Source organism: Festucalex cinctus, chromosome 10 (assembly GCF_051991245.1).
Source record: "Festucalex cinctus isolate MCC-2025b chromosome 10, RoL_Fcin_1.0, whole genome shotgun sequence".
In the NCBI taxonomy this organism is placed as follows: Eukaryota; Metazoa; Chordata; class Actinopteri; order Syngnathiformes; family Syngnathidae; genus Festucalex; species Festucalex cinctus.
Window position 1 is genome coordinate 23,076,088 of NC_135420.1, and position 24,086 is coordinate 23,100,173.

The following is a 24,086-nucleotide window of genomic DNA, read 5'->3' on the forward strand; positions in this document are numbered from 1 at the left end:
ATTCCACAAACGCCACCGTATTTAGACTAGGGGGGCGGTGGGGGTTATAGAACATAAACATTTAACTTGACTTCCCGTTTAAGTAAATTGTTTATATTCATGCCTCTAAAAATTAAAAAACAAATTCTCACATTGTGACATCGTGCCAAAAAAAAAAGAAGAAAAAAAAAAAAAAGACCAGACATTTTGTTACAAAGGTTAACAAATTATTTTTAATGGAATGATTGAAGCACAGATTAATGTTGTTAAAGATTTTCTTGCTCAGAAGAGATGAAAGCAGCCTAAAGGATGAAGATGATGATAATTCTGTGACATTTGACTCAGAGGCTGCAGGCCTGGAGCTTCTTGTCCGCCACCTTAAGGGCCACCCAGGTGTTGAGCATGGAGGCCCTCAGTTTGCACCACACCAGATGATTGGTCAGACCGAAGATCTGAGCCGCAAACTGAGCGGCCGCATCAGGCGAGAGGATTGTGGAACAGCCCAGACCTGCGGCGAAAGAGGGAGACATTGAGTGATGTCGGCAATTCAAATAAAATAATGACAACAAATTTAAAGCGGGACTCACCGCTCGGCATACGGAGGGAGGACCACACGTCCTGGGAGCCCCAGTCGGGCGTGATGGGTGGGCAGTTGATGACGGGATAAGCCGTGTTACCCGACATCACGGGGCCGAGTCCGTTGCTGCGGCCGGCCACCGCCACAAACACTGTGGGAACGCCATCTCCTGGTAAAACAGGAAAATTATGACGTCAAAAAAAAAAAAAAAAAAAAAAAAAAAGGATATTTTTTAGGATATTAAAAATAGGAACCCGATTTTTTTAGACCACTTCCTATATTTGGCTCAATAAAACAGCAATAACCAAATTACAGATATGGTTTCAATTTGCTTTCAAATGCAGAAAGTGAAAGTCAACAGAAAAATAAACACTCATGTAAGTTCCATATACTAAAGTATTTGTTAGCTTCCATCTGTTTGGATAAACCAACCTTCGTATTCCGCTTTGATGCGCAGTGTCTCATCGGGGCCCTTGTGTGCAGAGGTGACACGCAGCACGCAAGGAATCCCGTACGAGCCGCAGGCCTTCTTGATCTTATCGCAGTGGGCCACGTCCGAAGTGGAGCCCATCAAGACCACCACCCGTCCATTGGCTTGGGATTCCAGCAGCAGCTAAGGGAGAGTAAGTCACCGTTAGCAACACTAATTTAGCCAGCAAAACAAAGTCCACAACAATTTTAAAATACATTTAGACATACATGCTTTGAGTAAAAAAAAAAAAAAAAAAAAATCAAGAATGTCATGTTTAAATAAGAGATTTTCCTTTTTATTAAAATAAAAATTATCAAGGGGGAAAAAAAAAAAAAAAAGTTCAAATTTGTTATCCAAGCAGTTATTTTTGTTAAAAAAAAAAAAAGGTAAATTTGTCCCCCCCCCTCATCATTTTTATGAGATTAATGCTTTATTTTAAATAAAATAAAATAAATACTATTTTGACTATTTTGTACTACATTGCATTGTGAGCTGCTTTAAACAGTATATTGCCTCTGTGTATTTATACACTAGTTTGGTAAACAAACACTGAAAACTTGCAAATTTCAGCAAGTCGAAGCAAGTCACATGGCCAAAATACGCTGATAAATATTTGTTTTTGCGCGAGCAGTTTGGAATTCACTTACCACAGTTAAAACTCATTATGGAATGCAGCCTACCAGAATTGATTCAAAAGATCCAAAAAAATAAATAAATCAAAAGCGTCTTGTGATAAGCGAGGATAAAAAGGCGTTGGCGCACCTTGACCCTTTCGGAGACCCACTCAAAGTTTCTCTTCACCATTTGCATGGCCTCGGGGGTCACCTCTTTGAGGTCTCTGTAAACCTGGAGGGAGGAGCAAAGTCCTTGGCTCACTCAAGTCAAAACGGTCAGCGAGTTCTTGGTGATGAAGAAATGATAAAAAGACGAACCTGCTTATCTTTCTGCTGGCTTCTGTCCCCGGCGGGCCACAACCTCCACGAGTCGTTGTCGATCACGTCGGCCAGAACGATCTCCTGAGTCTTCACGTTGACGCCAAACTCGATCTGGGAGCCACACAGAGCATTTGAAAGACTGTACAAGCGTACGTTGCCAGCAGGGGGCAGCACAAACAAAAATTAGCACATGTATTTCATTATATGGTAGTTCGTTTTTATTTGTATTTCATAGTGACTTTTTAATTCAGTTTTACTTCGTTTTTAGAGCAAGTTTGTTCGTTTTTATTTTTCTCTTTTTTTAAATTAGTTTTAGTATTGTGTGCATCCTTTTTTTTTTTTTTTTTTTTAAATATGGAGCAACTACAATTCTCAAACCGTTTCTCTACCAACGTGCAGCAATACTCAAGTAAATACATTAAAAATTAACCCCGAAAGCTTATGAATGATATTGACAAATAGGGGTGTTAAAAAAAAAAAAAAATCGATTCGGCGATATATCGCGATACTACATCGCGCGATTCTCGAATCGATTCAATTTTTAAAAAATCGATGATTTTTTTTTTTTTTTTTTTTTTTTTTTTTTTAAGAGCTCAGAATTGTTCATTCGGTATTCGGATTCAACGGATTCAACGTCTTATCATCATTGCCTTTTTTTTTTTTTTTTTGTGTGTGAATCGATTTTTAAACTTCCATTTTTAATGGAAAAATATTCAACAAAACGTCTGACTTCGGGTTAGGATTCACACCTTGAGCATGGAAGAATGTTATATGAACGGAACATTAAGCCTTAATATTTTATTTTAATGCTGTTCAAACATGAAACAGATTACAACCTCTATAAGATAAATAAATAATACATTTTCATATAAATCTTACACTCTACAAGCTTACTGATTAGTATTTTCTAAATTTGAATGAAAAAAAATCGCAACAATCGACTTATAAATTCGTATCGGGATTAATCGGTATCGAATCGAATCGTGACCTGTGAATCGTGATACGAATCGAATCGTCAGGTACTAGGCAATTCACACCCCTATTGACAAAGATGAGAACAAATGACATTACCAATATAGTTAATTTAATAAATGTAACATTTAGTTTCAGTTTGTTGATATTTTTTAAAGGCATTTTTTTAAATGTTTTCTCAATTTCAGTTTGGCTTATTTTGTTAGTTTTTGGTAACTAATAACCTTGACTTACAAAATATTAAATTATACCCTCCCATGCAAATACCCCACCCATGGCCAAAAAAAATGTCACACACACACCAAAAATCACACATTCATTTAAAGGGGAGAAGACGAGAGAGAAAAAATAAATAAATAAAAAATTACCCCCACAAAATAATTCCCCATATTCAAAAATTACACACAGAAATTTACTACACCCACCCACCCAAATAAAATAATAATAAAATATATATATATATATATATATATATATATATATATATATATATATATATATATTAAAAAAAAAAAAAAAAAAAATCACCACACTTTCATAACAATCATACAAAAAATAAAATAACAATAATAATAATAATAATAATAATAATAATAATATAAAAGTGCCCAAAATCCATCAAAAAGACATCTAAAATCCCGGCACGCACCTTCATGTCGACCAGCGTGCAGTTCTGCGTGGCCCAGGCCTTCTCGAGGATCTCGAAGATGGCCACGGTGCTGCGGTTCATGATGTCCACCTCGCAGCGGCCGATGTCCAGGCCGGCCAGGCAGAACTTGGCCTCCAGCAGCTGCTCCTCAGACCACTGCGGGTCGTTGTTGGCGTCGTCCTGGAGAAGGTAAGCAGGATTGCTTTTGAATGTGGGAAGCCATTTTGGGGCCACAATGCTGGGGACTGAGGAGACTCGACTCAATCATGGCTGGACGTGCGTTAAAAAAAAAAAAAAAAAAAAAAAATCAATCATTATCTTTTTTTTGGGATAAATGTTTATTTTTAAATTTGGAATAACTTGCATTTAAACAAAATTAGTAAAAAGAAACATAATTTTCTGGTTAATTTAATTTGTGAATTAATGTTTTGTGTTAATTAAAGATGAAGATCAAGTTTTTTCCACCCCTTTTAAAATGTTTAGTTTAAATTTTTGTGCAACATGCTTTGGATTTAAAAAAAATTAAATTACATTTTGATTTTCCTAATAAAATTGTTTCTAATTTGTAGATCAATGCTTTGCATTGCAATATTTTTCTTAGTCATTTAAAAACATTGCATTCAAAATACCACAATATGGTGATGAAGTTCTGCCTCCACCAGTGAAAATACGATCCGTGCTCACCCTTTGTCGACTCTGGGCGAAACAAGTCCCCACCCCCTACCTGCTCTCGTCGTCACGGTAACAAAAAGCCTTACTTGGCATTGGCAATGCAGTAGAAGGGGGCGTGGTTAACAATTGCTTATTTGCATACAAACAATGCGGAATGTGCACTTTAATTCTCAACCCATGCAGTACTTCAAAAATATCCTGGGAATTGTTTTCAATGTACGGTGGACTCACTTTGAAGAAGGTCTCCATCTTGAGCGGGGAGAAGCGGTAGCCCTCTTTCACACCCGGGTTCCTCTTGAGGAAGGAGCCGGTGGCGACCCTGCGGCACACCCACTCGATGGGGATCATCTCGCAGTGCGCCGCCACGAACGCCGTGTCCGAGTGCTGCCTCACGAAGGCCGTCTTGATGCCTGCAAGACGGCGGACAAAAAAAAAAAGAATGAAGAGCGTTAAATCGTCAAATTAGATGCAAGTGAGAGATGACATCGCTTACAAGTCACAAGGAGCTCGTGCACAATTTGATGGTCTCATGAGCGGCAGATGGGTGACAGTTAGACAATTTAAGCGGCGTGCCGGGTTACGTAAAAATCAAGCTAATGAAACGACACATGACGACATTATTGTGGCCTGTTTAACTCTACAAATTGTTCAGAGTGCTCATTATATTCATATGAATTAGATTAAAGTAGGGATGATCGATACCACTTTTTTTCTAGACTGATACCAGTTCCAGTATTCACTTTTTAACACAAATATCTTTCATTCTGACACACATGATGATTTACTGTCAAACTGCTACAGTATAGCGCCAACTACTGCTGAAGAGGACTTAATGTCAGAATTTATTTATTTATTTTTTTGCCTTAAGGATATAACTGTCTAATAACGATACCGTGTAGGTAATCGCCCAACCTCAAGATTAAGCAAGTTAAACTTGCTAAATGTGAATTTTGTTGTCGTTTTCAATATTTTTTCTTTATTAAGAATGTTAAGAACTTTTAAAAAAATAACTTTGTATAAAATAAATTATATAGATAAATACAAACAAATCCCATTTAACAAAGATTATGCACTAAAATAAATACTATAATTAAAAAAAACATGTAAATTTGGGCATTTATATAATTATTTTTAAAAGAACAGAAATAAAAAGTGAGTTTTTATTTTGTGTCAAGAAGAACAAGTACATAAATATAATATCAAATAAAGTAGAGGTGAGTTTAGATTAAATGTAGTGATTGCCATTGAATAATCATTTTTCCTTGTTTCCTCCTGGACTACTTGGTTAAGTGTCCAAGGTTAAAGGTCACTAACTTTGACGATGAACTAATAATTAAACTACTCAAGAGTGTACATGCATGCGTGTAAGTTTTTGTGACTTTTCACCGGATTGCTGCAGCAGTTCGAACACGCAGCTGGTGGTTTTATTGGCGATGGCCGCTTTGCCCTCCATCTGGTCTTTCCTCACTGCATTCCCGGCGGTGATCTGGTCTTTGGACTGCACCAGAACCAGTCCGGGCTGACCCACGATCTCGAAAATCTGCTTGGTCTTGCCCTCGTTCAGCTTCTGACCGATGCTCAGCTCTTAAAAAATACGACGAGAGAGGCTATGTTATAAGGTGTGATTTATTTTTCCTTTTTTAAATATAGTTGCAAAATCGAAAATATTGTACTCTACCTTGTGTTGAGGCCATGTTTCTTTTCGACGCGCTGCTGAACTGCACGACAAACAAACACAAAAAGACTGAGCAAGACAAAAAGTTGTCAAGCGAGGATGAGAGTTGGAGGCGTGCAGGGCACAAGACGGAAGTAGAGCGTTTCTTACGTGCTCTGACAGCCAATCACAACCCTCCACTAACTCATTTGGACCAATCACAATACCGAATTGGCCTCACGTGTGAGGGGAGACGCCTCTCTTCTCCAACTTGTCTCGAGGGGAAAAAAAAAAAAACTTTTTGGGTAACATTCGGAAAACTTTCCCCCATTTTCTTCTTTTTAGTGACGCAGTGCGACAAAACTGCCGACCTGCCAACTCGATTGAGGTGATTTGTTATCAAACTTATCGCACAGCACGTCGAGATGCTTGATTACATCTTTCGAAGTTGAAATAATGACGCCTGTGTTACAAAACCGCCAACCTATTATTTTTTTTAAACTGACTCCGACGTGATGTTATCACATATAAATGATTTTATGCTGTTTTCTTGCGGTATTAATCGACCGTGTCTTGTAGGAAACACGCTCCTGCTGTGGCACGTGTTCTGGTAGCGAGGACGGAGTTGGGTGCGCATGCGCTGAACGCCTTCACCGCCACTTTGGGACCACCAGCGGCAGCTGCTCCACCACCGCCCGGCTAGCGTGCAAGGGAAGAGGCGAGATGGAGTTCGAAGAGTCCGGTATCGGGGAAGAGTGCGGGGTGTTCGGCTGCGTGGCGGCCGGAGAGTGGCCCACGCAACTGGAGGTGGCTCAGGTGCTCACTCTGGGACTTGTGGCGTTGCAGCACAGGTAACGAAAACGGAAGGCATCTTGGCCACACTTTTGAAGTCACTCGAGGCACGTGCGGTAGTTGGGGTTAAACATGATACAAAAAAATAAGAAATTTCAGTGTTGTTTGCTAACTTGTTTGTAAAGGTGGCGTTTAAAATGGACAATGAGCTCCTATCTAGCGTGGAAGTGGGAAAAGTTTGTGCCGAAGTGCGTTCAAGGACCGAAGCTAGTCTTCGTATGACAGCGATGTTCAAACTGGTTTGACGTTCTTCACATTATGTATATTTACAATTAGAGGTTGTTAGAGTAGCCAATAATCTATTTTAGAATATGAGTCAAGTAAGTATAAGTACATCCTTTTTAAAAAGTGAAAATACTACTCAAGTACTGAGTAACTAGTGATCTTTTTTGTTTTTGTAAGCGCACTAACGTCAAAAATAGACAACAGGAATATGCAAACTTTAAAGTCTATCACCCATGAGGTACCTTTGGAACTTCTCCCTTTAACCCCAAAAGTTGATTTTTCATTAGCGGTGCAACAATAAATCAATTACTCGACAACTAATCAATTATCAAAGTAGAGTTTCAGAATCAATTAATCTTCTAGAGACATCATTTGTTTATTATCCTCCATCCAGGCTTTAATTTCCTTCAGGCAGGACAAAAGTGTCCATTTTGTTCAGCGGCATCTGACTGTCATTTGCATAACAGTGAAGAGAAATCCAATGTTTTCTTAAGATGGAACCCAGGGGTAATAAATACAATGAAAACAGGAGGGGCCCCAATTTAGAACCCTGTGGAACACCATAACAGTGGGGCATCGATCTATTGAAAAAATAGACACACTGATCTCATTATAAATTAGATACATTAATATAAATAATTATAGTATTCATGTTAGTTGCAGCCCTATTTTCCATTGAACTTCATATTCATTGCGTTATGTATTATTTCTACATCAATTTTGTTACAGGTGACTCACAAAGAAAACAGGGTGTTCGAAAAATCACCGTGCACTTGAACAGTCTTTTTACTAACATATGTTTATAATCTACAATCTAGTTTACTATTCTCACTCAGTCTGATTTGATTACAATAACAGGCATGTTTCAATATAGAATACAAGATGTAACAATGTGTACTTTTGTGTATGTGCAAGTAGACTACAAAATGGCCCCCGGTGGCCTTCACAGTAACATGATAAGCATTTCACATGTGCATCATTTGGTTGAAAGCGTATTTCACAGGGCAGTGGCCCAGTGTGGCCTTCGGCAGATAAGTGAACGCGGCATGATCGTTATTGAAATAATTACCTGCGTCTCTGGAGGTGCGTCTTGGTCGGCCATGGAGCAGACTGAAAGGACTTCTATTATTGGAACCTGAGTCTGCTCTTCTTTAATGCTCACATTGTCTGCAGTTTTTTTCACTGGTGTCTGGAGAGTTTCTGTAAGGAAAAAAAAAGAAACATAATCATGATTTTTTTTTTTTTTTGTTATGAATGCCAAAGGTTTCTTTTCGGCGGTTGCGTCATGAGTCTGGCCTTTTGTCCACGGTGACAAACGTACCACTATGCGTACTAATTTCATTAAGGGGCCTATCATGGGATTCAGGGGGAGTCGGCCAGTCGGGAATTACAAAGACTTGTGGCTGTCATGTGAAGTAATTATGCAATCATCGGACACGTTTTCCAACCTTCGTCGTCCGCCTTCCTCTTCCTCCCTCGGCTGGCCGACAAAGCGTCGACGTGCGTCAGGCTGCTTTCACACGATCCTGCAAACGACGATAGAAATATGTTTATTATGTAGAATCAGCGGTGGTTGTTTTAAAATAGTGCTGTACTTTGTATTCGTATAGCGATTAAAAAAATTTTTACAAAAAGAGAGGGGGTGCGCCGTGGAACGCAATAATTCCTCGTGAGTGTCTTTGTTGTAATTAGCCGCCATGCCATATATGCGTTTTACGCACGTGACGCGTCACGATGATCATGTGACTGTACAAAATGGCTGATACTGTACTTAATGCAAAACTAATCATAAAAAGTGCTTTAAAATCATAATCGCTCGACATAAATTGACAATTTTTTCAGGGAAGAGTTGAAATTAACCATTTCACAGAATAGCTATTTAGTTTTTCATAAGTCTTCTATTCCTTTAATAGTAAAACAAAGAAACTAAGTAACTAGAAATAACTAAGATATAAAACTAAAAAATTAACTCATTCACTCCCAGCCATTTTCACAGAAGCAATCCCCTTCAACTCCTGGCTGTTTTACTTGATTGTGACTGATTTTGCAAGGCCCACAGAATATTATACTCGATGGCTATAAAAACACGGAACCTACCAAAAGAAAGATTAAAGTCTCTTCTTTCATCAGGAAAAAAAGTATATTTCTATCTGTTTCTGTTTTGCAGGAATTAGCATTAGAATGTAGCTAAGTTTCATCATTATCCACAAATCGATTTAGAATTGTGAGGAATTGAGCTTGTCTTTCAACATGGCCCTGGTTGATCTCCTTTGCTCTGCTCCCACCCGCTGGCCGTTTGTAATAACTACTATTTCTTCACACGTTCTCTGCAGTTGAGAGGCTGCATCAAAGCCTTCTGTATGCTCTAGCATAAAAAAAAACGTATAAATACGTCTTTGGGACACGTAAAACATTTAAAATAGAACGTATTTATACGTATTTGGAAGCAAATGAGTTAAGTAAAGGTGTACCTAATGAAATGTCCTGTGGTTGCCACTGGTCCAAGTGAGGACTACTTTCTGTTTCCATCCCTCGGTCTTCCTGCGGCGTCAGCGCAAGGCGTATCGGCGAAACCGCCTCAGAGCGACACATTCTGTCCTCCGCCTCGCTCATTGTATGAGCGTCGCGCTCCAGCATCGCAATTTGGTGCAAGTCCGAGCGGCGGTCCGTCTGCGAGCCCCTCGTCCTGCCATTCATGATGGCGTCCACCTCGCCGTAATACCTCATGAGGCGCTTGGGGTCGCAGTCTTCTGTCTTGCCCTTCTGGAAGGTGCGGTAGAGGTACTTGAGGTTCTTGTACTTGGTGTGGCACTGCTTCCAGTCGCGTTCAATGCCCTGCTGCATCAGCCGGTTGGAGATCTGCGTGAAGACGTCCCGCTTTCTGGTGGAGCTCTCCAGTTGGCTTTGCACGCCCTCGTCAGACCACACCTGAATCAGCGCTCGCACCTCCTGGTCGCTCCAGTTCCGACCCAAGTCCGGCACGGTGACCACGTGGAGTTGGTCGGCGGCGGACGGATCCGCGGATGTCGAACCGGTATCGGTTCCTCCCCATTTGGAATCCATGTCGCCGTTCATGTTGTAATGGTCGCTGTTGTCGTCTGACGACACAAAACAAGACTATATTGTACAGGCAATTTTTGAAGTCATATTTTAACATATCGGCCTCATTTTGCAGTTTTAATGTCATCATTGTCTTAATGTAATGTTTTCACATGTAAAATAAAATGAATTAATTCAATCAACCGGCCAATAAATTTCAACCGGCTATTTCACTTCCTGAAACTATCAGACAGTTCTTGCAATACGCTATCGGGTAGTACGTCAGACCTGCTAACTCATTTGAAACGGCATCGCGCACGAGTGCAGCACGAGAAAAAATATTAGCACGCCTCCAGTGTAGATTCCATTGTCCTCTGCTGGGGTCTACAGATGGAGTCAAAGCGACAACAAACGACTTTTGGTTTTTAATATAATTCACACTGTCTATTACTGACTTGATACATTGTTCGTTTCCTCAGAAGGCAAACCATTGAAGTTGCATTTTCCAAAAAAATAAAAAAAGGCAAACATTTCCTAAAAAGAAGACAAACTATTGAGGTTGCGTTTGAATTTTTTTTTTTTTTAAAAGGGGGGGGGGGGGCAGAATATTGAAGTAATGTATTCTAAAAAGGCAAACTATTGAGGTTGCAGTTTACAAAAAATTACAATACTGAATGTTTTCCTAAAAAGAAGACAAGCTAGTGAGGTGCATTTTACAAAAAAAAAAAAAAAAGCAAAAATATAGACGTAACATTTTCCTAAGAAGACAAACTATTTCATTCTACAAAAAAAAGGGTAAAAAATATTGATGTAATGTTTTCCCAAAACACAAGACAAAGTATTGAGGTTGAACTTTCCCCAAAAGAACACAAACTATAGATGTCACACTTTGCTAAAAATGTGAAGTGGTTTTCGTAAGTTTGTTTTACAGGCATGGGCTGATACTCGATTGAGACGATATGATAACAAACCATGAGGGAAAAAAATACCGCGCTACCGCAGTGTCACTGTATGAAAATTACAACTCTAAAATTAACTTGTTTGATATGTTTAGGTAAATTAAAACCGTATTTAATCCCCCATTGAACAAAATCTATTTTATTTTTAAACAAAATATAGAATAATTGAGAGTGATACAGGATAAAAGTTCTTGTACTTATTCCTACTCCTTTGAACATATAACTTATGGAAATTATTGACGAATTATTTTCTTTCTTCCCTTTACATTTTTTTTTTTTTTTACTTCAACTGGCGTTTTACACTTGTGTTTATATAGTCAATAAACCAAACCAAACTAAAAAAAACATGTTGAGTTTAAATAAATAGATAAACAAACAAATAAATAAATTATATTTAAATTCTAATAAATTTCTATTTAAATTCTTTACTAAGTCACAGTGTCTCAATAAAGTTGAGCTATTTTTAGAACTGACCTTTTGACTACTCATGTTGTCCTTGGGGCCAACTAGTACCTGTTGGCACTTTTTTTTTTTTTTTTTTTTCGGACAGTGCACATAAAACAATAGAACAAAAGGCATCTGTGTTTGCACAATGTGTCTTTTGTCTTGCTCCTTCCCTCCTTCTCCGAACTGCTCACCCCTCCCTTCTACGAGATAAAAAGTTAATTTAGAGGCAGTTAACTTAAGAAAGGTGGCTTGTTTACGCAGCTCTGCAAGCAGTCAATCATATTGTGCCCTGCTTAGAATTCCCCTCAAAGAAAAAATCATTTTGAATTGTACAAATTCATTTCAAACATTCCTGTTGGCCGTGAGTGGACGCGAAGGAATGCGTCATACGTACAGTTGTCAATCTCGATGACGACCTCACTTTCTGAACCCGCCAGCGCCTTCTCCCCCATGCACAACCTCGTCTCCATCCCCAGGGAGCTGTCCTCCAGTCCGCGGTCCAGCAAGATGGCTTCCACCTCGTGGAAAAACTTCATGTACTTGCCCGGACTGGTGCGGCCACTGCGGGACGTGTGGGTGCTCTTGGCCATCTTGTAGTCGTACTTGAGGTTCTTGTACTTGGTGCGGCATTGTTTCCAGTTGCGCACCACGCCGAAGGTGTGCTGCATATGTCTGGAGATCTCCTGGAAGATGTACTTGTTGTGCAGCGTGCTCTTGAGGCTCTCCCGGACGCGCCGGTCGGACCAGACGCACAGCAGCGCTCGCACCTCCTCGTCCGTCCAGTGGCGGCCTTCCTCCGGCCCGAGGAATCCCTGATGAACCTGGACAGCTGTTTTTCGAAATATGGAAGGGCATGATCGATTTCTGCAAAATTGCAGGGACTTCCGTATAGATAGGTAGCTGTTTCACAAATAAAAATATGTGGCAAAGCTGTGGTAGATAGGTACACCGTCTCGAGATTTAGTCACATTTCCTAGCCGTCTAGCGACTATTCTACTGACTGCGGCTTAAATAATGACGTTTGAAGATAGCTACTGAAAATATGCAATGACTGAGCATTGTATCGTACTAAATTGTGGCACATATAGTATGTGATAAATGTTTGTTTTTCCCCTTACCATTTTAGTAGTGTCAAAATGAAACTATTCGTTGGCAACTAATCGATTATCAGATTAATCAACTATTTTATAATCAAACTATAAGCATGAATTATTTTACATTTTTCTTAAAGTACACGGCTTCAACGCATTATCAAGTCCATTCTGCAGTTTTATAACGATCAGTGGTTTTGTTCAATTTCAATACCATTAAATAAATCCAAGTACGACATATTGCTAAGGCTTAATTGTCTTTTAGTTGTAGTTGTAATGTAGTTTAACATTTAACAATGCAAAATAAACAACAACAGGGTTAATAAATAGTAAATGTAAACAAAACGTTTTGTAATATACTTTAAAGCAAAATAATGTTTTATCTGATTCAATTATCGGTAATCGAAGGAATAATTGACACTAGTAATCAATTCGCTTGTTTATTTTTTTGATTGTATTTATTTTTGTGCGTAGCTAAAATGGCGCCACACGACATGCTTTGGGGTATTAGTCCCGCCCACTCTGGGCTACATCATAACTTGAGTACCTTTGATCGCATCAGAGCTGTTATTAGGCAAAATGGCGAGTGACTTTGTTGTTCTTACATGGCCTATTTGTACCGCCACGGCACGCAATTAGCTAACGCTAGCATTGATTGCTAGCTAACTAGCTAGCATTGATTGCTAGCTAGCAATCAATGACCACACCCAGGAAATGCTTCTTAACTGGATGTCAACATTGACGTGAGCTGCTCAGCGTTACTTCAATTCCCAAATGTATTATTGTGTTATTTGGGTCATATTGTGCTAACTAGCAGGACGTATGCGCGCACATGCCAGTCATGTAGTGAGCCACAGGCTGAAGCTGTCTTGTTTAATAAATGTTTAACTTTGCCTTAAGTGTGTGTTGTGTGGACCCACTAACACAACACCAGATGAGAATGTGGCGCCACGGACGAACCCATTGAGATTAGCCTATGGGCTAGCTAGTGGCTAGCACCTCTCGTTGTGGTGCTTTCAATAACTAACAGTTAGCAATACAATATGTAGAAACTTGTAGCGGTGTGATATGAACATACTGATTGACAGTGGGGTGTGGTTTCAGTGCATTTAGCGGACACACCCACAGTCTTTGAGAGCGTCAACAGCGGCTTGATTGTTCACCATTTTGAAGCCTCAATTTGGATACTTGATTTCTTTCAATAAAATTCACAAAACATTTACTTTAATGTAAATGTGTCCTGTAATTGTAGTGATTAAAACAATTAAATGTAAAGCTTTCAACAAACAGGCCTACCTAAAATGAGTTTGGTTAGCATGTTAAGTGTGGCCCTTGACAAGCCCCTACCGTCTTGAGTTTTACCTTCGGGAGCTGAGGAGGTGTAGACGCCTCTCTGATGTGCCCCCACCTCCTCCATTGTCGTGTCTGGCTGAGAGGCCTCCCGTCGTTTTCAAGGCCCAGGCTCCGACCTACGTTCAAGCAGCCACGTTCGACGCTGAGCCTCCTCAGACGCTGCTGCGAGACCAGCTCAAATGTGACTCGGCTCTGAGCCTCGTGCTGAGCCGCCGCCTTTTGTCCCACCCCCCCCACACCAGAGCCAGCTCGTCCGCCTCCTCCACCCGCTGACGTGGAAACGCTTTCCCCACCCCCACCCCCCCTCGACCCGTCTGGCTCTGCCGCTCAGTTCCCTAGGCAACCAGGCGGTTAAGGCCGAAAGCAACGCCCCCGCGCAGGAAAGCGGCCTCACCACTGGCTTAAGCTATGTGCTGAGGAGGCGGGGCCGAGTGTAATCCGAGAAGCAGCTTGGAAAATAGGCTGGGACATGCAGCAAGGCAGCAACTCTTTGTTGAAAGAGCGGCTGAGCCCCCGCCCCACAACCCCTTTCAAGCTTTTCCTTCCCGCTTTATGAAACCTGCCTGGTTTGCCTGCAGGCTTGACAGATAATGCTGCACTTGTACAGGTACAGGTTGAGGCATGTTTAATCCTGTGAAGAAAGAGGGGCATGATTACAGTACAGTTAATACACACACACAAAAAAATGTGCCCAAATGTGACATTGTTCACAATGGAAATTACATCAGATAAATTAATGCGTTTCTGTGTCTAGCAAATGAAAGGCAGACACATACATTGCTTTTTTTTTTTTTCCCCTCCCGTTGACCCGTGTGATTGTGCCTCCTCAGGGGTCAGGAAAGCGCCGGGGTTGTTACAAGTGATGGCGCCAGTCCACCGACATACACAACCCTCAAGGTTAAATCCCCTCACAAACGACATCAAAGCGCCGTCGGTGATCCAATCGCCCTCCTATTTATCGATTGCCTGTGATTTTATCTTTTCAGGGCATGGGCTTGGTGAGCACCGCTTTCCCCCCCGAGGCGCTCCTCAAGCTGCGTTACGCCAACCTGGGCATCTGTCACACGCGCTACTCCACCACCGGCATGTCGGAGCTGCAGAACTGCCAGCCCTTTGTGGTGGACACGCTGCACGGGCAGATAGCCGTGGCGCACAATGGGGAGCTGGTCAACGCGCACGCCCTGCGGAAAAAGGCCAGTCAATTTCAATCAGTGCCAATCACTATTGCCTTCATATGCAGTCATCCTGCAAAAATTATATATACATACTTTTTTTAGTATAACAGTATAGTTTACATTGAAAATAAATGAGTTCAATCATGAAAAGATTTTTTTCTTCACATTATGTTCTATTGCATTTTTGGAATGTGAGTAAACCAGCAAATCCATCTCAGGGGGCGGCCATTTTGCCACTTGCTCTGCACAGAAGGTAATGACCAATCACGGCTTCCCTGTTTTCTGTGTTTGGTCATGTGACATTCACAAGATGAGGCGTGATTTGTTGTTACCTGAGCTCTGAGCAACTCTGCTGAGACAAGAACATAATATTATTGTAAAGAAGAAAAAAAAAAAAAAAGAGGTTGACTTCCCCTTTAAGATAAGAAAAAAAAATAGCATTGCATATTATGAAAAAAAATGAATTGTCAGAGGAAAACAGTAATATTTTATTTTATTTATTTATTTTTTAAACATAATACAATAAAGTTGAGGAAAACCATCCATAGGTTTTTCAGGGATAACTCATTATTTAACAAGGGAAAAAGTTAACTTTTTTTAAGGCAATTTTAAGAAGAAAATAATTCGTTTTAAATCAACAGTCACATTTGAATAAGAAAAGTCTTAATTTGCGGAAAGCCCTACTTTGTCAAAAAAAAAAAAAGTACAAATTTTACGACTCATTTCATAAGAAAACTTTCATAATTCAATATGATTTAAAAAAACAAACAAAAAAAAAACACGTATAATACAATAACATGACGAAAAACATCTGAAATTTTTGTACGCACGTTTAGGTGATGCGTCACGGCGTGGGCCTGTCCACCAGCTCGGACAGCGAGCTCATCACCCAGCTGCTGGCCTTGACTCCGCCCCTGGAGGAACTGGACGCACCCAACTGGGTCGCCAGGTTTGCGTCCTCGTGTGACGACGTGCTTTTTTTTTATTCTGCCAGCCATTAAATTGTCTTTTAATTATTTTGTAGGATTAAAAATCTGATGACGGAGACGCCGACGTCGTACTCGCTTTTGGTGATGTTCAAAGACGTCATTTACGCCGTTCGGGACCCGTACGGGAACAGACCCCTCTGCATCGGACGCGTGGTTCCCATCTCCAAACTGTACAACTCGGGTAGCCGCCGTCAAGTCGATAACAACAAATGAGCCGTCGATCAGCAGTGTGCAAAATTGTTGTCCATATAATGTCCTGATTGGCTGTCTTGGTTTGTCAGGCGGCGGCGAGGCGGACACCGAGGGCTGGGTCGTGTCGTCCGAGTCGTGCAGCTTCCAGTCCATCGGCGCCAAGTACGTCTTCCATCACAATTGTAACTTTAGAAATATGTCGAGCAAAAAAAAAAAAAATGCAATTTAAGATGGTGTTCCACAGGGCTCAAATCCGGGGCCTCTACTGTTTTTATTGTATTTGCTGCGCTGGGGTTCTAAGTTAAGAACACACCACTGCTTTAGATGTATTCCCTCGTCTACCTGCCCTCAGGTATTACAGGGAGGTCCTCCCGGGAGAGATTGTCCAGATATCCCGACACGGAGTCAAGTCTTTGAGCGTGGTGCCTCGCCGCGAGGGCGACCTCCCTGCCTTCTGCATATTTGAATACGTTTACTTTGCCAGACCTGACTCCATTTTTGAAGGTTCGTGCGGACACTGTGCTGTTTTTGTACCTTTCAGTTGGCCAATTACGGCACATATATACCAAAATGGTGGACGGGACATAATAATGGATTGTTTGTGCAACAGGACAGATGGTTTATACTGTGAGACAGCGCTGCGGCCGACAGCTCGCCATCGAGGCTCCAACGGACGCGGACCTGGTCAGCACCGTACCGGAGTCGGCAACCCCGGCCGCGCTAGGTTACGCCCAGCAGGTCCGCCCGAAAGCAAATCTGCAACAAAACGCCCCAAACTGTCCTCTCGGGTTGTAAACGAAGCTTTTTTTCTCACAGTCCGGCCTGCCCTACATCGAAGTTTTGTGCAAGAACCGCTACGTCGGCAGAACCTTCATCCAGCCCAACACTCGCCTGAGGCAGTTGGGCGTGGCCAAGAAGTTTGGCGCCCTGACGGACAACTTTGCGGGCAAGCGGGTCGTGCTGATCGACGACTCCATCGTCAGGGGCAACACCATCTCGCCCATCATTAAACTACTGAAGGAGGCGGGCGCCACGGAGGTATGCTCTACTGTTTGTTCTTTATTTATCATCAAACATAAAATTAAATCTACACTGTTTAAGGCTGCCAACTCTGATTTCCTAGTGGCTCAACCTCACTGTGTGTATTTTTTTTTTTAATCTTCTGGGGAAAAAACAAAAAACAAAAAAAAACTCTCGCTGCAGTTTAGTCATTTGTGAAACTGTATAATACTGCCCCCTGGTGGCCAGACCACACACTACTACAAGGAGTACAGCGACGGAGTGCTGAAATGATTGTTAGGTTGGTTTCTCTGGAACAGCAGTAATGTTCCTGGGTCAGTTTGACCCAAGCTATGTTTTATTGATAAAATATGATGATTAACATTCACTACTTTCATTGCAAATATTTCAAACTAACCATTTTAAACAGTTTTTCTCATGAAAAATCACCAGTGGGAGTTCTTTAACTTTCAAATGGGTCAATTTGACCCGGGCTGTGGTCAATGTTCCAAAAAAATAATAAAAAAAAATGGATTTATAGCCCATGATTAAGAGTTTTCAATGCATATACGTCAAAATTAAACATTTAAATTGTTGGCTGGTGAGAAGTTTCATTGCAGAAAACTGTTAATTTGTAGTTAAACTTTAAAATGTGACAATTTGAACCGGGATGTTCTTATTGTTCTCAAAACATTCTAATAAACATTATTAACTATTTTAATTGAAAATATGGCAAAGTGATGAGAAGTTTCCCATTATTATTATTTCAATTGTATTTTTTAACCTCTATACATGCCGGGTCAAATTGACCCATTTTAATATTCCAAAAGCAACCCAAGAAGGCGGGACCATTTTCATTGCACGTATGTGGATTTTCATTTCGAATTCCAATATTTTGTAGGTTTTAACTTTAAAATGGGTCAATTTGACTCAGGCTATGTTCAATTTTCCAGAAGCCTCCAGAAAAACTGTTATAGTTCAGTATTAACATGCAGTTTCATAGCAAATATGTTTATTTATTTTCTGTTGGTGCCAAGTTTCATCGTAAAAAGCGAATATTTTCTGTGCTTAAACTTGAAAGTGGGTCATTTTGACCCACAACTTAACTTAAGCCATTTCTTCATCTAATTTCAATGGGGAAAGTCAGTCAGGACATCACTCTTATTTGTAATAATTGGATCTCTTCCCATGACATTCCTCGTGATCTTTAGGAATCATTAATGGCAGGCACATTTCTCCTGAAAATCTGAACTGTAATTTTCCAATTTTACCATGATCATAACAGTGGATTGAGCCGCACTCCTCTGTGACAGGTCCACATCAGAGTGGCTTCTCCTCCCATCAAGTTCCCATGTTACATGGGCATCAACATTCCCACGAAAGAGGAACTCATCGCCAACAAGCCCGAATTCCAGGACATCGCCGGATACATCGGTAAGCACCCGAAATAATAATAATAAAAATAAAAAAAAGTCCCACATCGCATTTTACTTCTGTTGCCGTGTGGCGTTCAGGTGCCGACAGCGTGAAGTACCTGACCGTAGAAGGGTTGGTGACGGCGGTCCAGAAGGGAATCGCCTCCACGCAGGGCGACAAAATGATCGACTCCACTTACAAGTCAGGTGGCAGGGTGGGGCACTGCACCGCATGTCTGACTGGAAAGTACCCGGTGGAACTGGAGTGGTAAACTGACAGTCGGGTTACGCGTCTTCATCCATCTTGAAGTGAAAACGTTTGCCTTTGTTACAGCAGCTGGGTGTTTCTACTGACCTCTAGTGGTTGAATTATGTAAATATAGCATTAGAAGACTTCAGTTTGTCCAGTTTTATGAGCATATTTGTCATTTGTTAAAAAAAATATATATATACACGCACATACCAGCGACCAAAGATTTTCATTTTTATAAGAACATTTGAGTTTTGTACTAAAATGAGTGACTGTGTACAATGGTCCTGAATATGTTGTTTTCTTACACATAAAATACATGGAACAAAATAAACTGACTGAATTCACCAAGAAATCCCAAAGTAGCATTTGTTTCAATAAAGTTTAATTTGAACCAACATTAAAAACATAGAAACAGTTTTGAAACAGTGAACACACAAAATACTTTGATAAAAAATGCAAACTGGAGCTGTGTAAAAACACATTCACTAACATTTTAAACATATACTCGATAAACGTGGCAGGAAATGGTCATCAATTTCTGTTTATGTGAGGGAGGAAGGGCGGAAAAAAATGGAATTAGCTGTGGCAATAACACACCCAAAAGCAATAACTGGTTGTCAAAGACTGGACTGGGCATTTACACAAATCCACCCAAGCCAGTATCATGCTCCTTAGACACAAAATTCCGTTACCTTAGTAACTTGGGAACATATTTTCGTCTTCTGGACTTCCTGTTGAACAGCAATAAAGACAAGAATTAGTGAATGAAACATTTAAAGCAATCAAAAGTGTCTTAACGTGCTTTCTATAGAGGACCAAAACTGCCAAAATAAAAGTGAAAATAAAACCAATAAAAATAATTATCCATCCATTTTCTGAACCGCTTACTCCTCACAAGGGTCGCGGGTGGTGCTGGAGCCTATCTCAGCTGGCTCTGGGCAGTAGGCGGGGTACACCCTGAACTGGTTGCCACCCAATCGCAGGGCACACAGAGACGAACAACCATCCACACTCACAAGCACACCGAGGGACAATTCGGAGCGGCCAATTAACCTGCCATGCATGTCTTTGGAATGTGGGAGGAGACCGGAGTACCCGGAGAAGACCCACGCAGGCACAGGGAGAACATGCTAACTTTACTCCAACCAGGAAGGCTGGAGCCTGGACTCGAACCCGGCTGGCAACCAGTTTAGGGTGTACCCCGCCCTACTGCCCAGAGCCAGCTGAGATAGGCTCCAGCACCCCCGCGACCCTTGTGAGGAGTAAGCGGCTAAGAAAATGGGTGGATGGATTGAAATAAAGAATGTTTACCAAGTAGGGACTCCTCCGGCAAGCCACGCGCCTGATCAGAGTCTTGCCACAGCTGCCGCCTCCTGAAACCTCGAGACGTGCTACCAGGAGACTCATCGCGGCGGGGCCTCAGCGTCTCGTTTCTGTGCCGCTTGGGCTCGGAGCAGGAGAAGCTGTTCCGTTCCAACTCCCGGTGGCGCTTGCCCAGCTTGAAGCAGTGGGGCGACAAAGCCAGAGCGGCCAATGTTTGGGAGGAATGATGCCAGCGGCGGGCCTCGGCGCCCCCAGCGCACATTCGGCAGGGGTTCGCGTTGAAGTGTTTGCTTTGACACACAAACTTGTGGTAGTGCTCAGCGAACTTGTCGTCTAAGCTGGACTTGGGTCGAAGCGTCTGGGGCGTAAGAAGTCTTCGGAGCGGACGAGCCGGGGACCTGGAGTTGCCGAGCACGTCAGCAGAGTTGGGGCTTCTGGGGAAGACCCGAGGAGATCTTCTGAGGACTTCCATCTTAGCCATCCTCACTTTTAATGGACTCAGCCTGACCGGGACGCCATAAACATCAGGTTGCTCTTTAAATTCGGTGCTTTCAGGAGCAATGCCAGCAGTGGGGAAAATACATTTGGAGCTCTGAGACGAAGACCGCGAGGGGCTGAGGTCCCACAAGGACAGTTGCTGATGCTCATCGGCGGAGGCGGCAGAGAGAGAGAGTCTTTTAGACCTCAGCGAAAATTCCAAGGAAGGACCAAAATTGCGAGACGGGCTCAGGACCCACGAGGATGGCTGCTTCTGTTCCTGGGCCGCAGCATTAGCCAACCTTTTGGACCTCAGGGACTGGGCCAACAAGGCACCAGGAGAGCGTGAAGGACTAAGGACCCCGGAGGATGGCTGCTCCCTGGCCGTAGCATTGAAAAGCCTTTTGGATCTCAGCGACTGGTCCGAGGACTGTCCAGGAGAACGCGAAGGACTGAGGACGCACAAAGATGGCTGCTGTTGTTCTTGGGCAGCAGCGGGAGCTAGCCTTTTGGACCTCAGGGACTGATCCAAGGACAGACCAGGTGAGCGTGAAGTACTGAGGACCCCGGAGGTTGGCTGGTCTCTGGCAACAGCACTAAAATGCCTCTTGGATCTCAGGGACTGGTCCAATGCGGGACCAAGAAACTGTGAAGGACTAAGTATCCTGGAAGGTGGCTGCTCTCCGGCAGCAGAACTAAAAAGCCTTTTGGATATCGGAGAGTGGTCCAATGAGGGCCCAGAAGACCGCGAGGGACTGAGGGAGCATGAGGATGCCTTTCTTCCGGCAGCAGGACTAAAAAACCTTTTGGATATCAGGGGCTGATCTGAGGAGGAACCAGAAGACCGCAAGGGACTGAGAGCGCACGAGGATGCCTTTGCTCCGGGAGAAGGGCTAAAAAACTTTTTGGATATCAGAGCCTGGTCTGAGGAGGGTCCAGAAGACCGCAAGGGACTGAGACCGCATGAGGATGCCTTTTCTTCGGCAGCTGACCTAAAAAATCTTTTGGATATCAGGGACCGATCCGAGGAGGAACCAGAAGGCCGCAAGGGACTGACAATCCACGAGGATGGCTGCTCTTCAGCAACACCACTAAGAAGCCTTTTGGACCTCAGGGACTGGTCTGAGGAAGGACCAGAAGACCGCGAAGGACTGAGGAAGCATAAGGATGGCTGCTCTCCCATTAGCGTTCTGGATGTTAGCAACATGGCCTGAGAGGAGGAATGAGAAGACCGTGAAGGACTGGGAATGCACGCAGATGGCTGCATTCTGGCAGCAGAGACGGAAAATCTTCTGGAGTTTGGGGACAGGTCCGACGAAGTCCCTAAGGAGGCACTGGAAGGACTGAAGGCAAAGAAGGATAGCTGTTTTTCCACAGTGATGGTCTTATTCAGGTTGATCCTTTTGGATTTAGGAGATTCTGGGATGTAAGACAGTTCCATGGCCAGAACGGTTTGATCCCTCGAAGTGGGGTACGGCCAACTGGTACATTTGGATTCCGGATTGTTTGTCTCTTTCTGGCTTGTGATTCGTCTGTGATTGTGGTTGCCTCTGCCGGACTGCAGTCGCCACTTGCGGTACTTCTGGAGTACACTGCTCCCCATCTCGGAAATGCGGCACCGGTGCTGCGCTCGCCCGATCTGATCGATCATGCTCGTGTAGAGCTCTAACAAAGTGCTGCCTTGACTTCTCAGGGCCAACTCCAGCTCCTCGTCCTGCTTCTCCGGGGGGACCTCAAACTCAAGGAAGTTCTCCAGACTGCTGTCGAGCGAGCTCGGCTGGGAACGCACATTTGACATTCCTGCAGTGGGGTTAAAAAAAAAGTGAGACAGAAAATACCAAATGCTAAAAGGAGACATACTGTATAAAGTCATTTTTTTGGTCCGGTTATGAATTGCTACTCTTACCATCATCATCCTCATCAGTGAATGTCTGGCGAGAAACACGAGTCTCATTTCCACCATTTTGCTGCGTTTGGTCCAGCTTTTGAACATAAAAAAAAATAAAATAAATTTAAAAAAATACATTTTACATTCAACACAAAACCATTTACTCTGTACATTTTTCTGCTTTTGTCAAGAAGTGGACGTACCTGTGAAGTACCGGAATAATTGTGCACTGTGGTGGTGAGCCAAAAAAAAAAAAAAAAAAAAAAAAAACATGCATTACAACATGTCTACAAATATCATTGAAGATTCCTTCATAACGTGATTAACACTTACACTGCAATGATGCATCCTCTCTTAAATGCAGCGGGCTCTGAGGAAAGATTCAGCTTGAATTATTTTTATGGCTACATACACTTGATTTGGCACATAAAGTACTCACAAAATGTTAGGATAATTCTGCTTTCAGGGGAAATTTCAGGATCAACGACCTAAAATGCACTAATATATTAACAAGTGGGTTTCATTTGACATTGAGACACAAAATTCCAAACATCCACTTTTTCACTTCTGGGTCTTTCTGTCCAGCCTCTATATAAACCTGCATATGACACTTTTAGCCACTGCAGCATTTTATTTTATATTCTAAAGCCCCCCCTTCAGCCAAATAAGAACATCAAATTGTGCAAAAAAAAAAGTTTGAACATGGAACTGTTGGACACGTTGAATAAAAAAATAAATAAAATAAAAATAAAGGTCAAATTAAGTCGACCTTGGATGATAGTGCATTTTAGGTTCATCAAGAAAAATCAACCCGAAAGCTCAATATCTCTAATTTAAAGTGGAAGGTGTAGTCAAACTCAATTAAGGGATTCTCGTGATTGCACCTCCAATTCCTTCGACTTTATCTGCTCTTCATACAGCGTCATGTAGTGCTCCAAGGCTTGAAAAATAAAAAAAAGACAAAACGCAGTCAAAACAGGCTAAATCAAGAGCCTTAGCGCTGAACATGAATAACAAATAACGGCTTACTTTTTGCATCGGTGTTAGTGATGTTCAGTTCGATTGCCTCGTGTTCATTGTACAGGATGGAGTACTGTTTTTTTTTTAAGAGAATGATGTTTGTTTATGAAGTTTGAAACATGGTGGGGAAAAAAGTACGCTAACTGCAGCTCGAGCTAACGATTCCGTCTCATCATCAACGATTTGGAACACATACCTTGCGTATAATTCGACACAGCGATTGTTGATATTGGAGGCCGTTCAGGGTGATTTTCTTCTTCAATTCGTCTAAGTCCATTATAACGAAATAAAAGTGAACGATGAGGCAGAAAAAACAAAAACGAGGATGTGGCGAAAAGGCTACAGATTCAAAATTTGGCTGTTAGCAGTGAGCGAACGCTGATTGGACGAGGGTGTGTCTTGGTGCTTTTGTAGCATTAAGGAAAAGAGAAAACTTCATAACATCAAGAAGCGATTAAGTAAACATATAAATTTAATAG

At 42.0% G+C, this 24,086-nt stretch overlaps 3 protein-coding genes across 4 annotated transcripts; 1 reads left to right on the forward strand and 2 right to left on the reverse strand.

Annotated features, from left to right (window-relative positions):
• Positions 1-184: 184 nt before the first annotated feature.
• paics (phosphoribosylaminoimidazole carboxylase, phosphoribosylaminoimidazole succinocarboxamide synthetase) lies at positions 185-14,093 on the reverse strand. The gene is made up of 14 exons (XM_077533663.1): positions 13,886-14,093; positions 11,827-12,261; positions 9,459-10,085; positions 8,436-8,513; positions 8,057-8,187; positions 5,935-5,974; positions 5,643-5,840; positions 4,488-4,666; positions 3,585-3,764; positions 1,961-2,074; positions 1,791-1,874; positions 989-1,169; positions 567-725; positions 185-487 (listed from the first exon to the last, which is right to left on the reverse strand). Exons 1-14 carry the CDS (start codon positions 13,938-13,940, stop codon positions 321-323), a joined length of 2,628 nt encoding a protein of 875 aa, XP_077389789.1. The 5' UTR covers positions 13,941-14,093; the 3' UTR covers positions 185-320.
• Positions 6,147-19,251, forward strand: ppat (phosphoribosyl pyrophosphate amidotransferase). The gene is made up of 12 exons (XM_077533664.1): positions 6,147-6,298; positions 6,490-6,761; positions 14,707-14,773; positions 14,863-15,069; positions 15,888-16,000; positions 16,076-16,221; positions 16,322-16,394; positions 16,585-16,736; positions 16,843-16,970; positions 17,049-17,270; positions 18,545-18,665; positions 18,746-19,251. The coding sequence occupies exons 2-12, from the start codon at positions 6,634-6,636 to the stop codon at positions 18,916-18,918; spliced, it is 1,530 nt and encodes a 509-aa protein (XP_077389790.1). The 5' UTR covers positions 6,147-6,298; positions 6,490-6,633; the 3' UTR covers positions 18,919-19,251.
• Positions 19,252-19,270: 19 nt separating this feature from the next.
• Positions 19,271-23,960, reverse strand: LOC144026722 (uncharacterized). Of its 2 annotated transcripts, XM_077533662.1 has the most exons (9): positions 23,804-23,960; positions 23,617-23,680; positions 23,472-23,527; positions 22,921-22,957; positions 22,791-22,816; positions 22,606-22,681; positions 20,211-22,499; positions 19,592-19,630; positions 19,271-19,437 (listed from the first exon to the last, which is right to left on the reverse strand). In XM_077533662.1, exons 1-8 carry the CDS (start codon positions 23,882-23,884, stop codon positions 19,593-19,595), a joined length of 2,667 nt encoding a protein of 888 aa, XP_077389788.1. In that variant the 5' UTR covers positions 23,885-23,960; the 3' UTR covers positions 19,271-19,437; position 19,592. The 2 variants fall into 2 exon arrangements, with proteins under 2 accessions (XP_077389788.1, XP_077389787.1); XM_077533661.1 differs by having other exon boundaries at positions 19,271-19,630.
• Between the last annotated feature and the right edge of the window lie 126 nt (positions 23,961-24,086).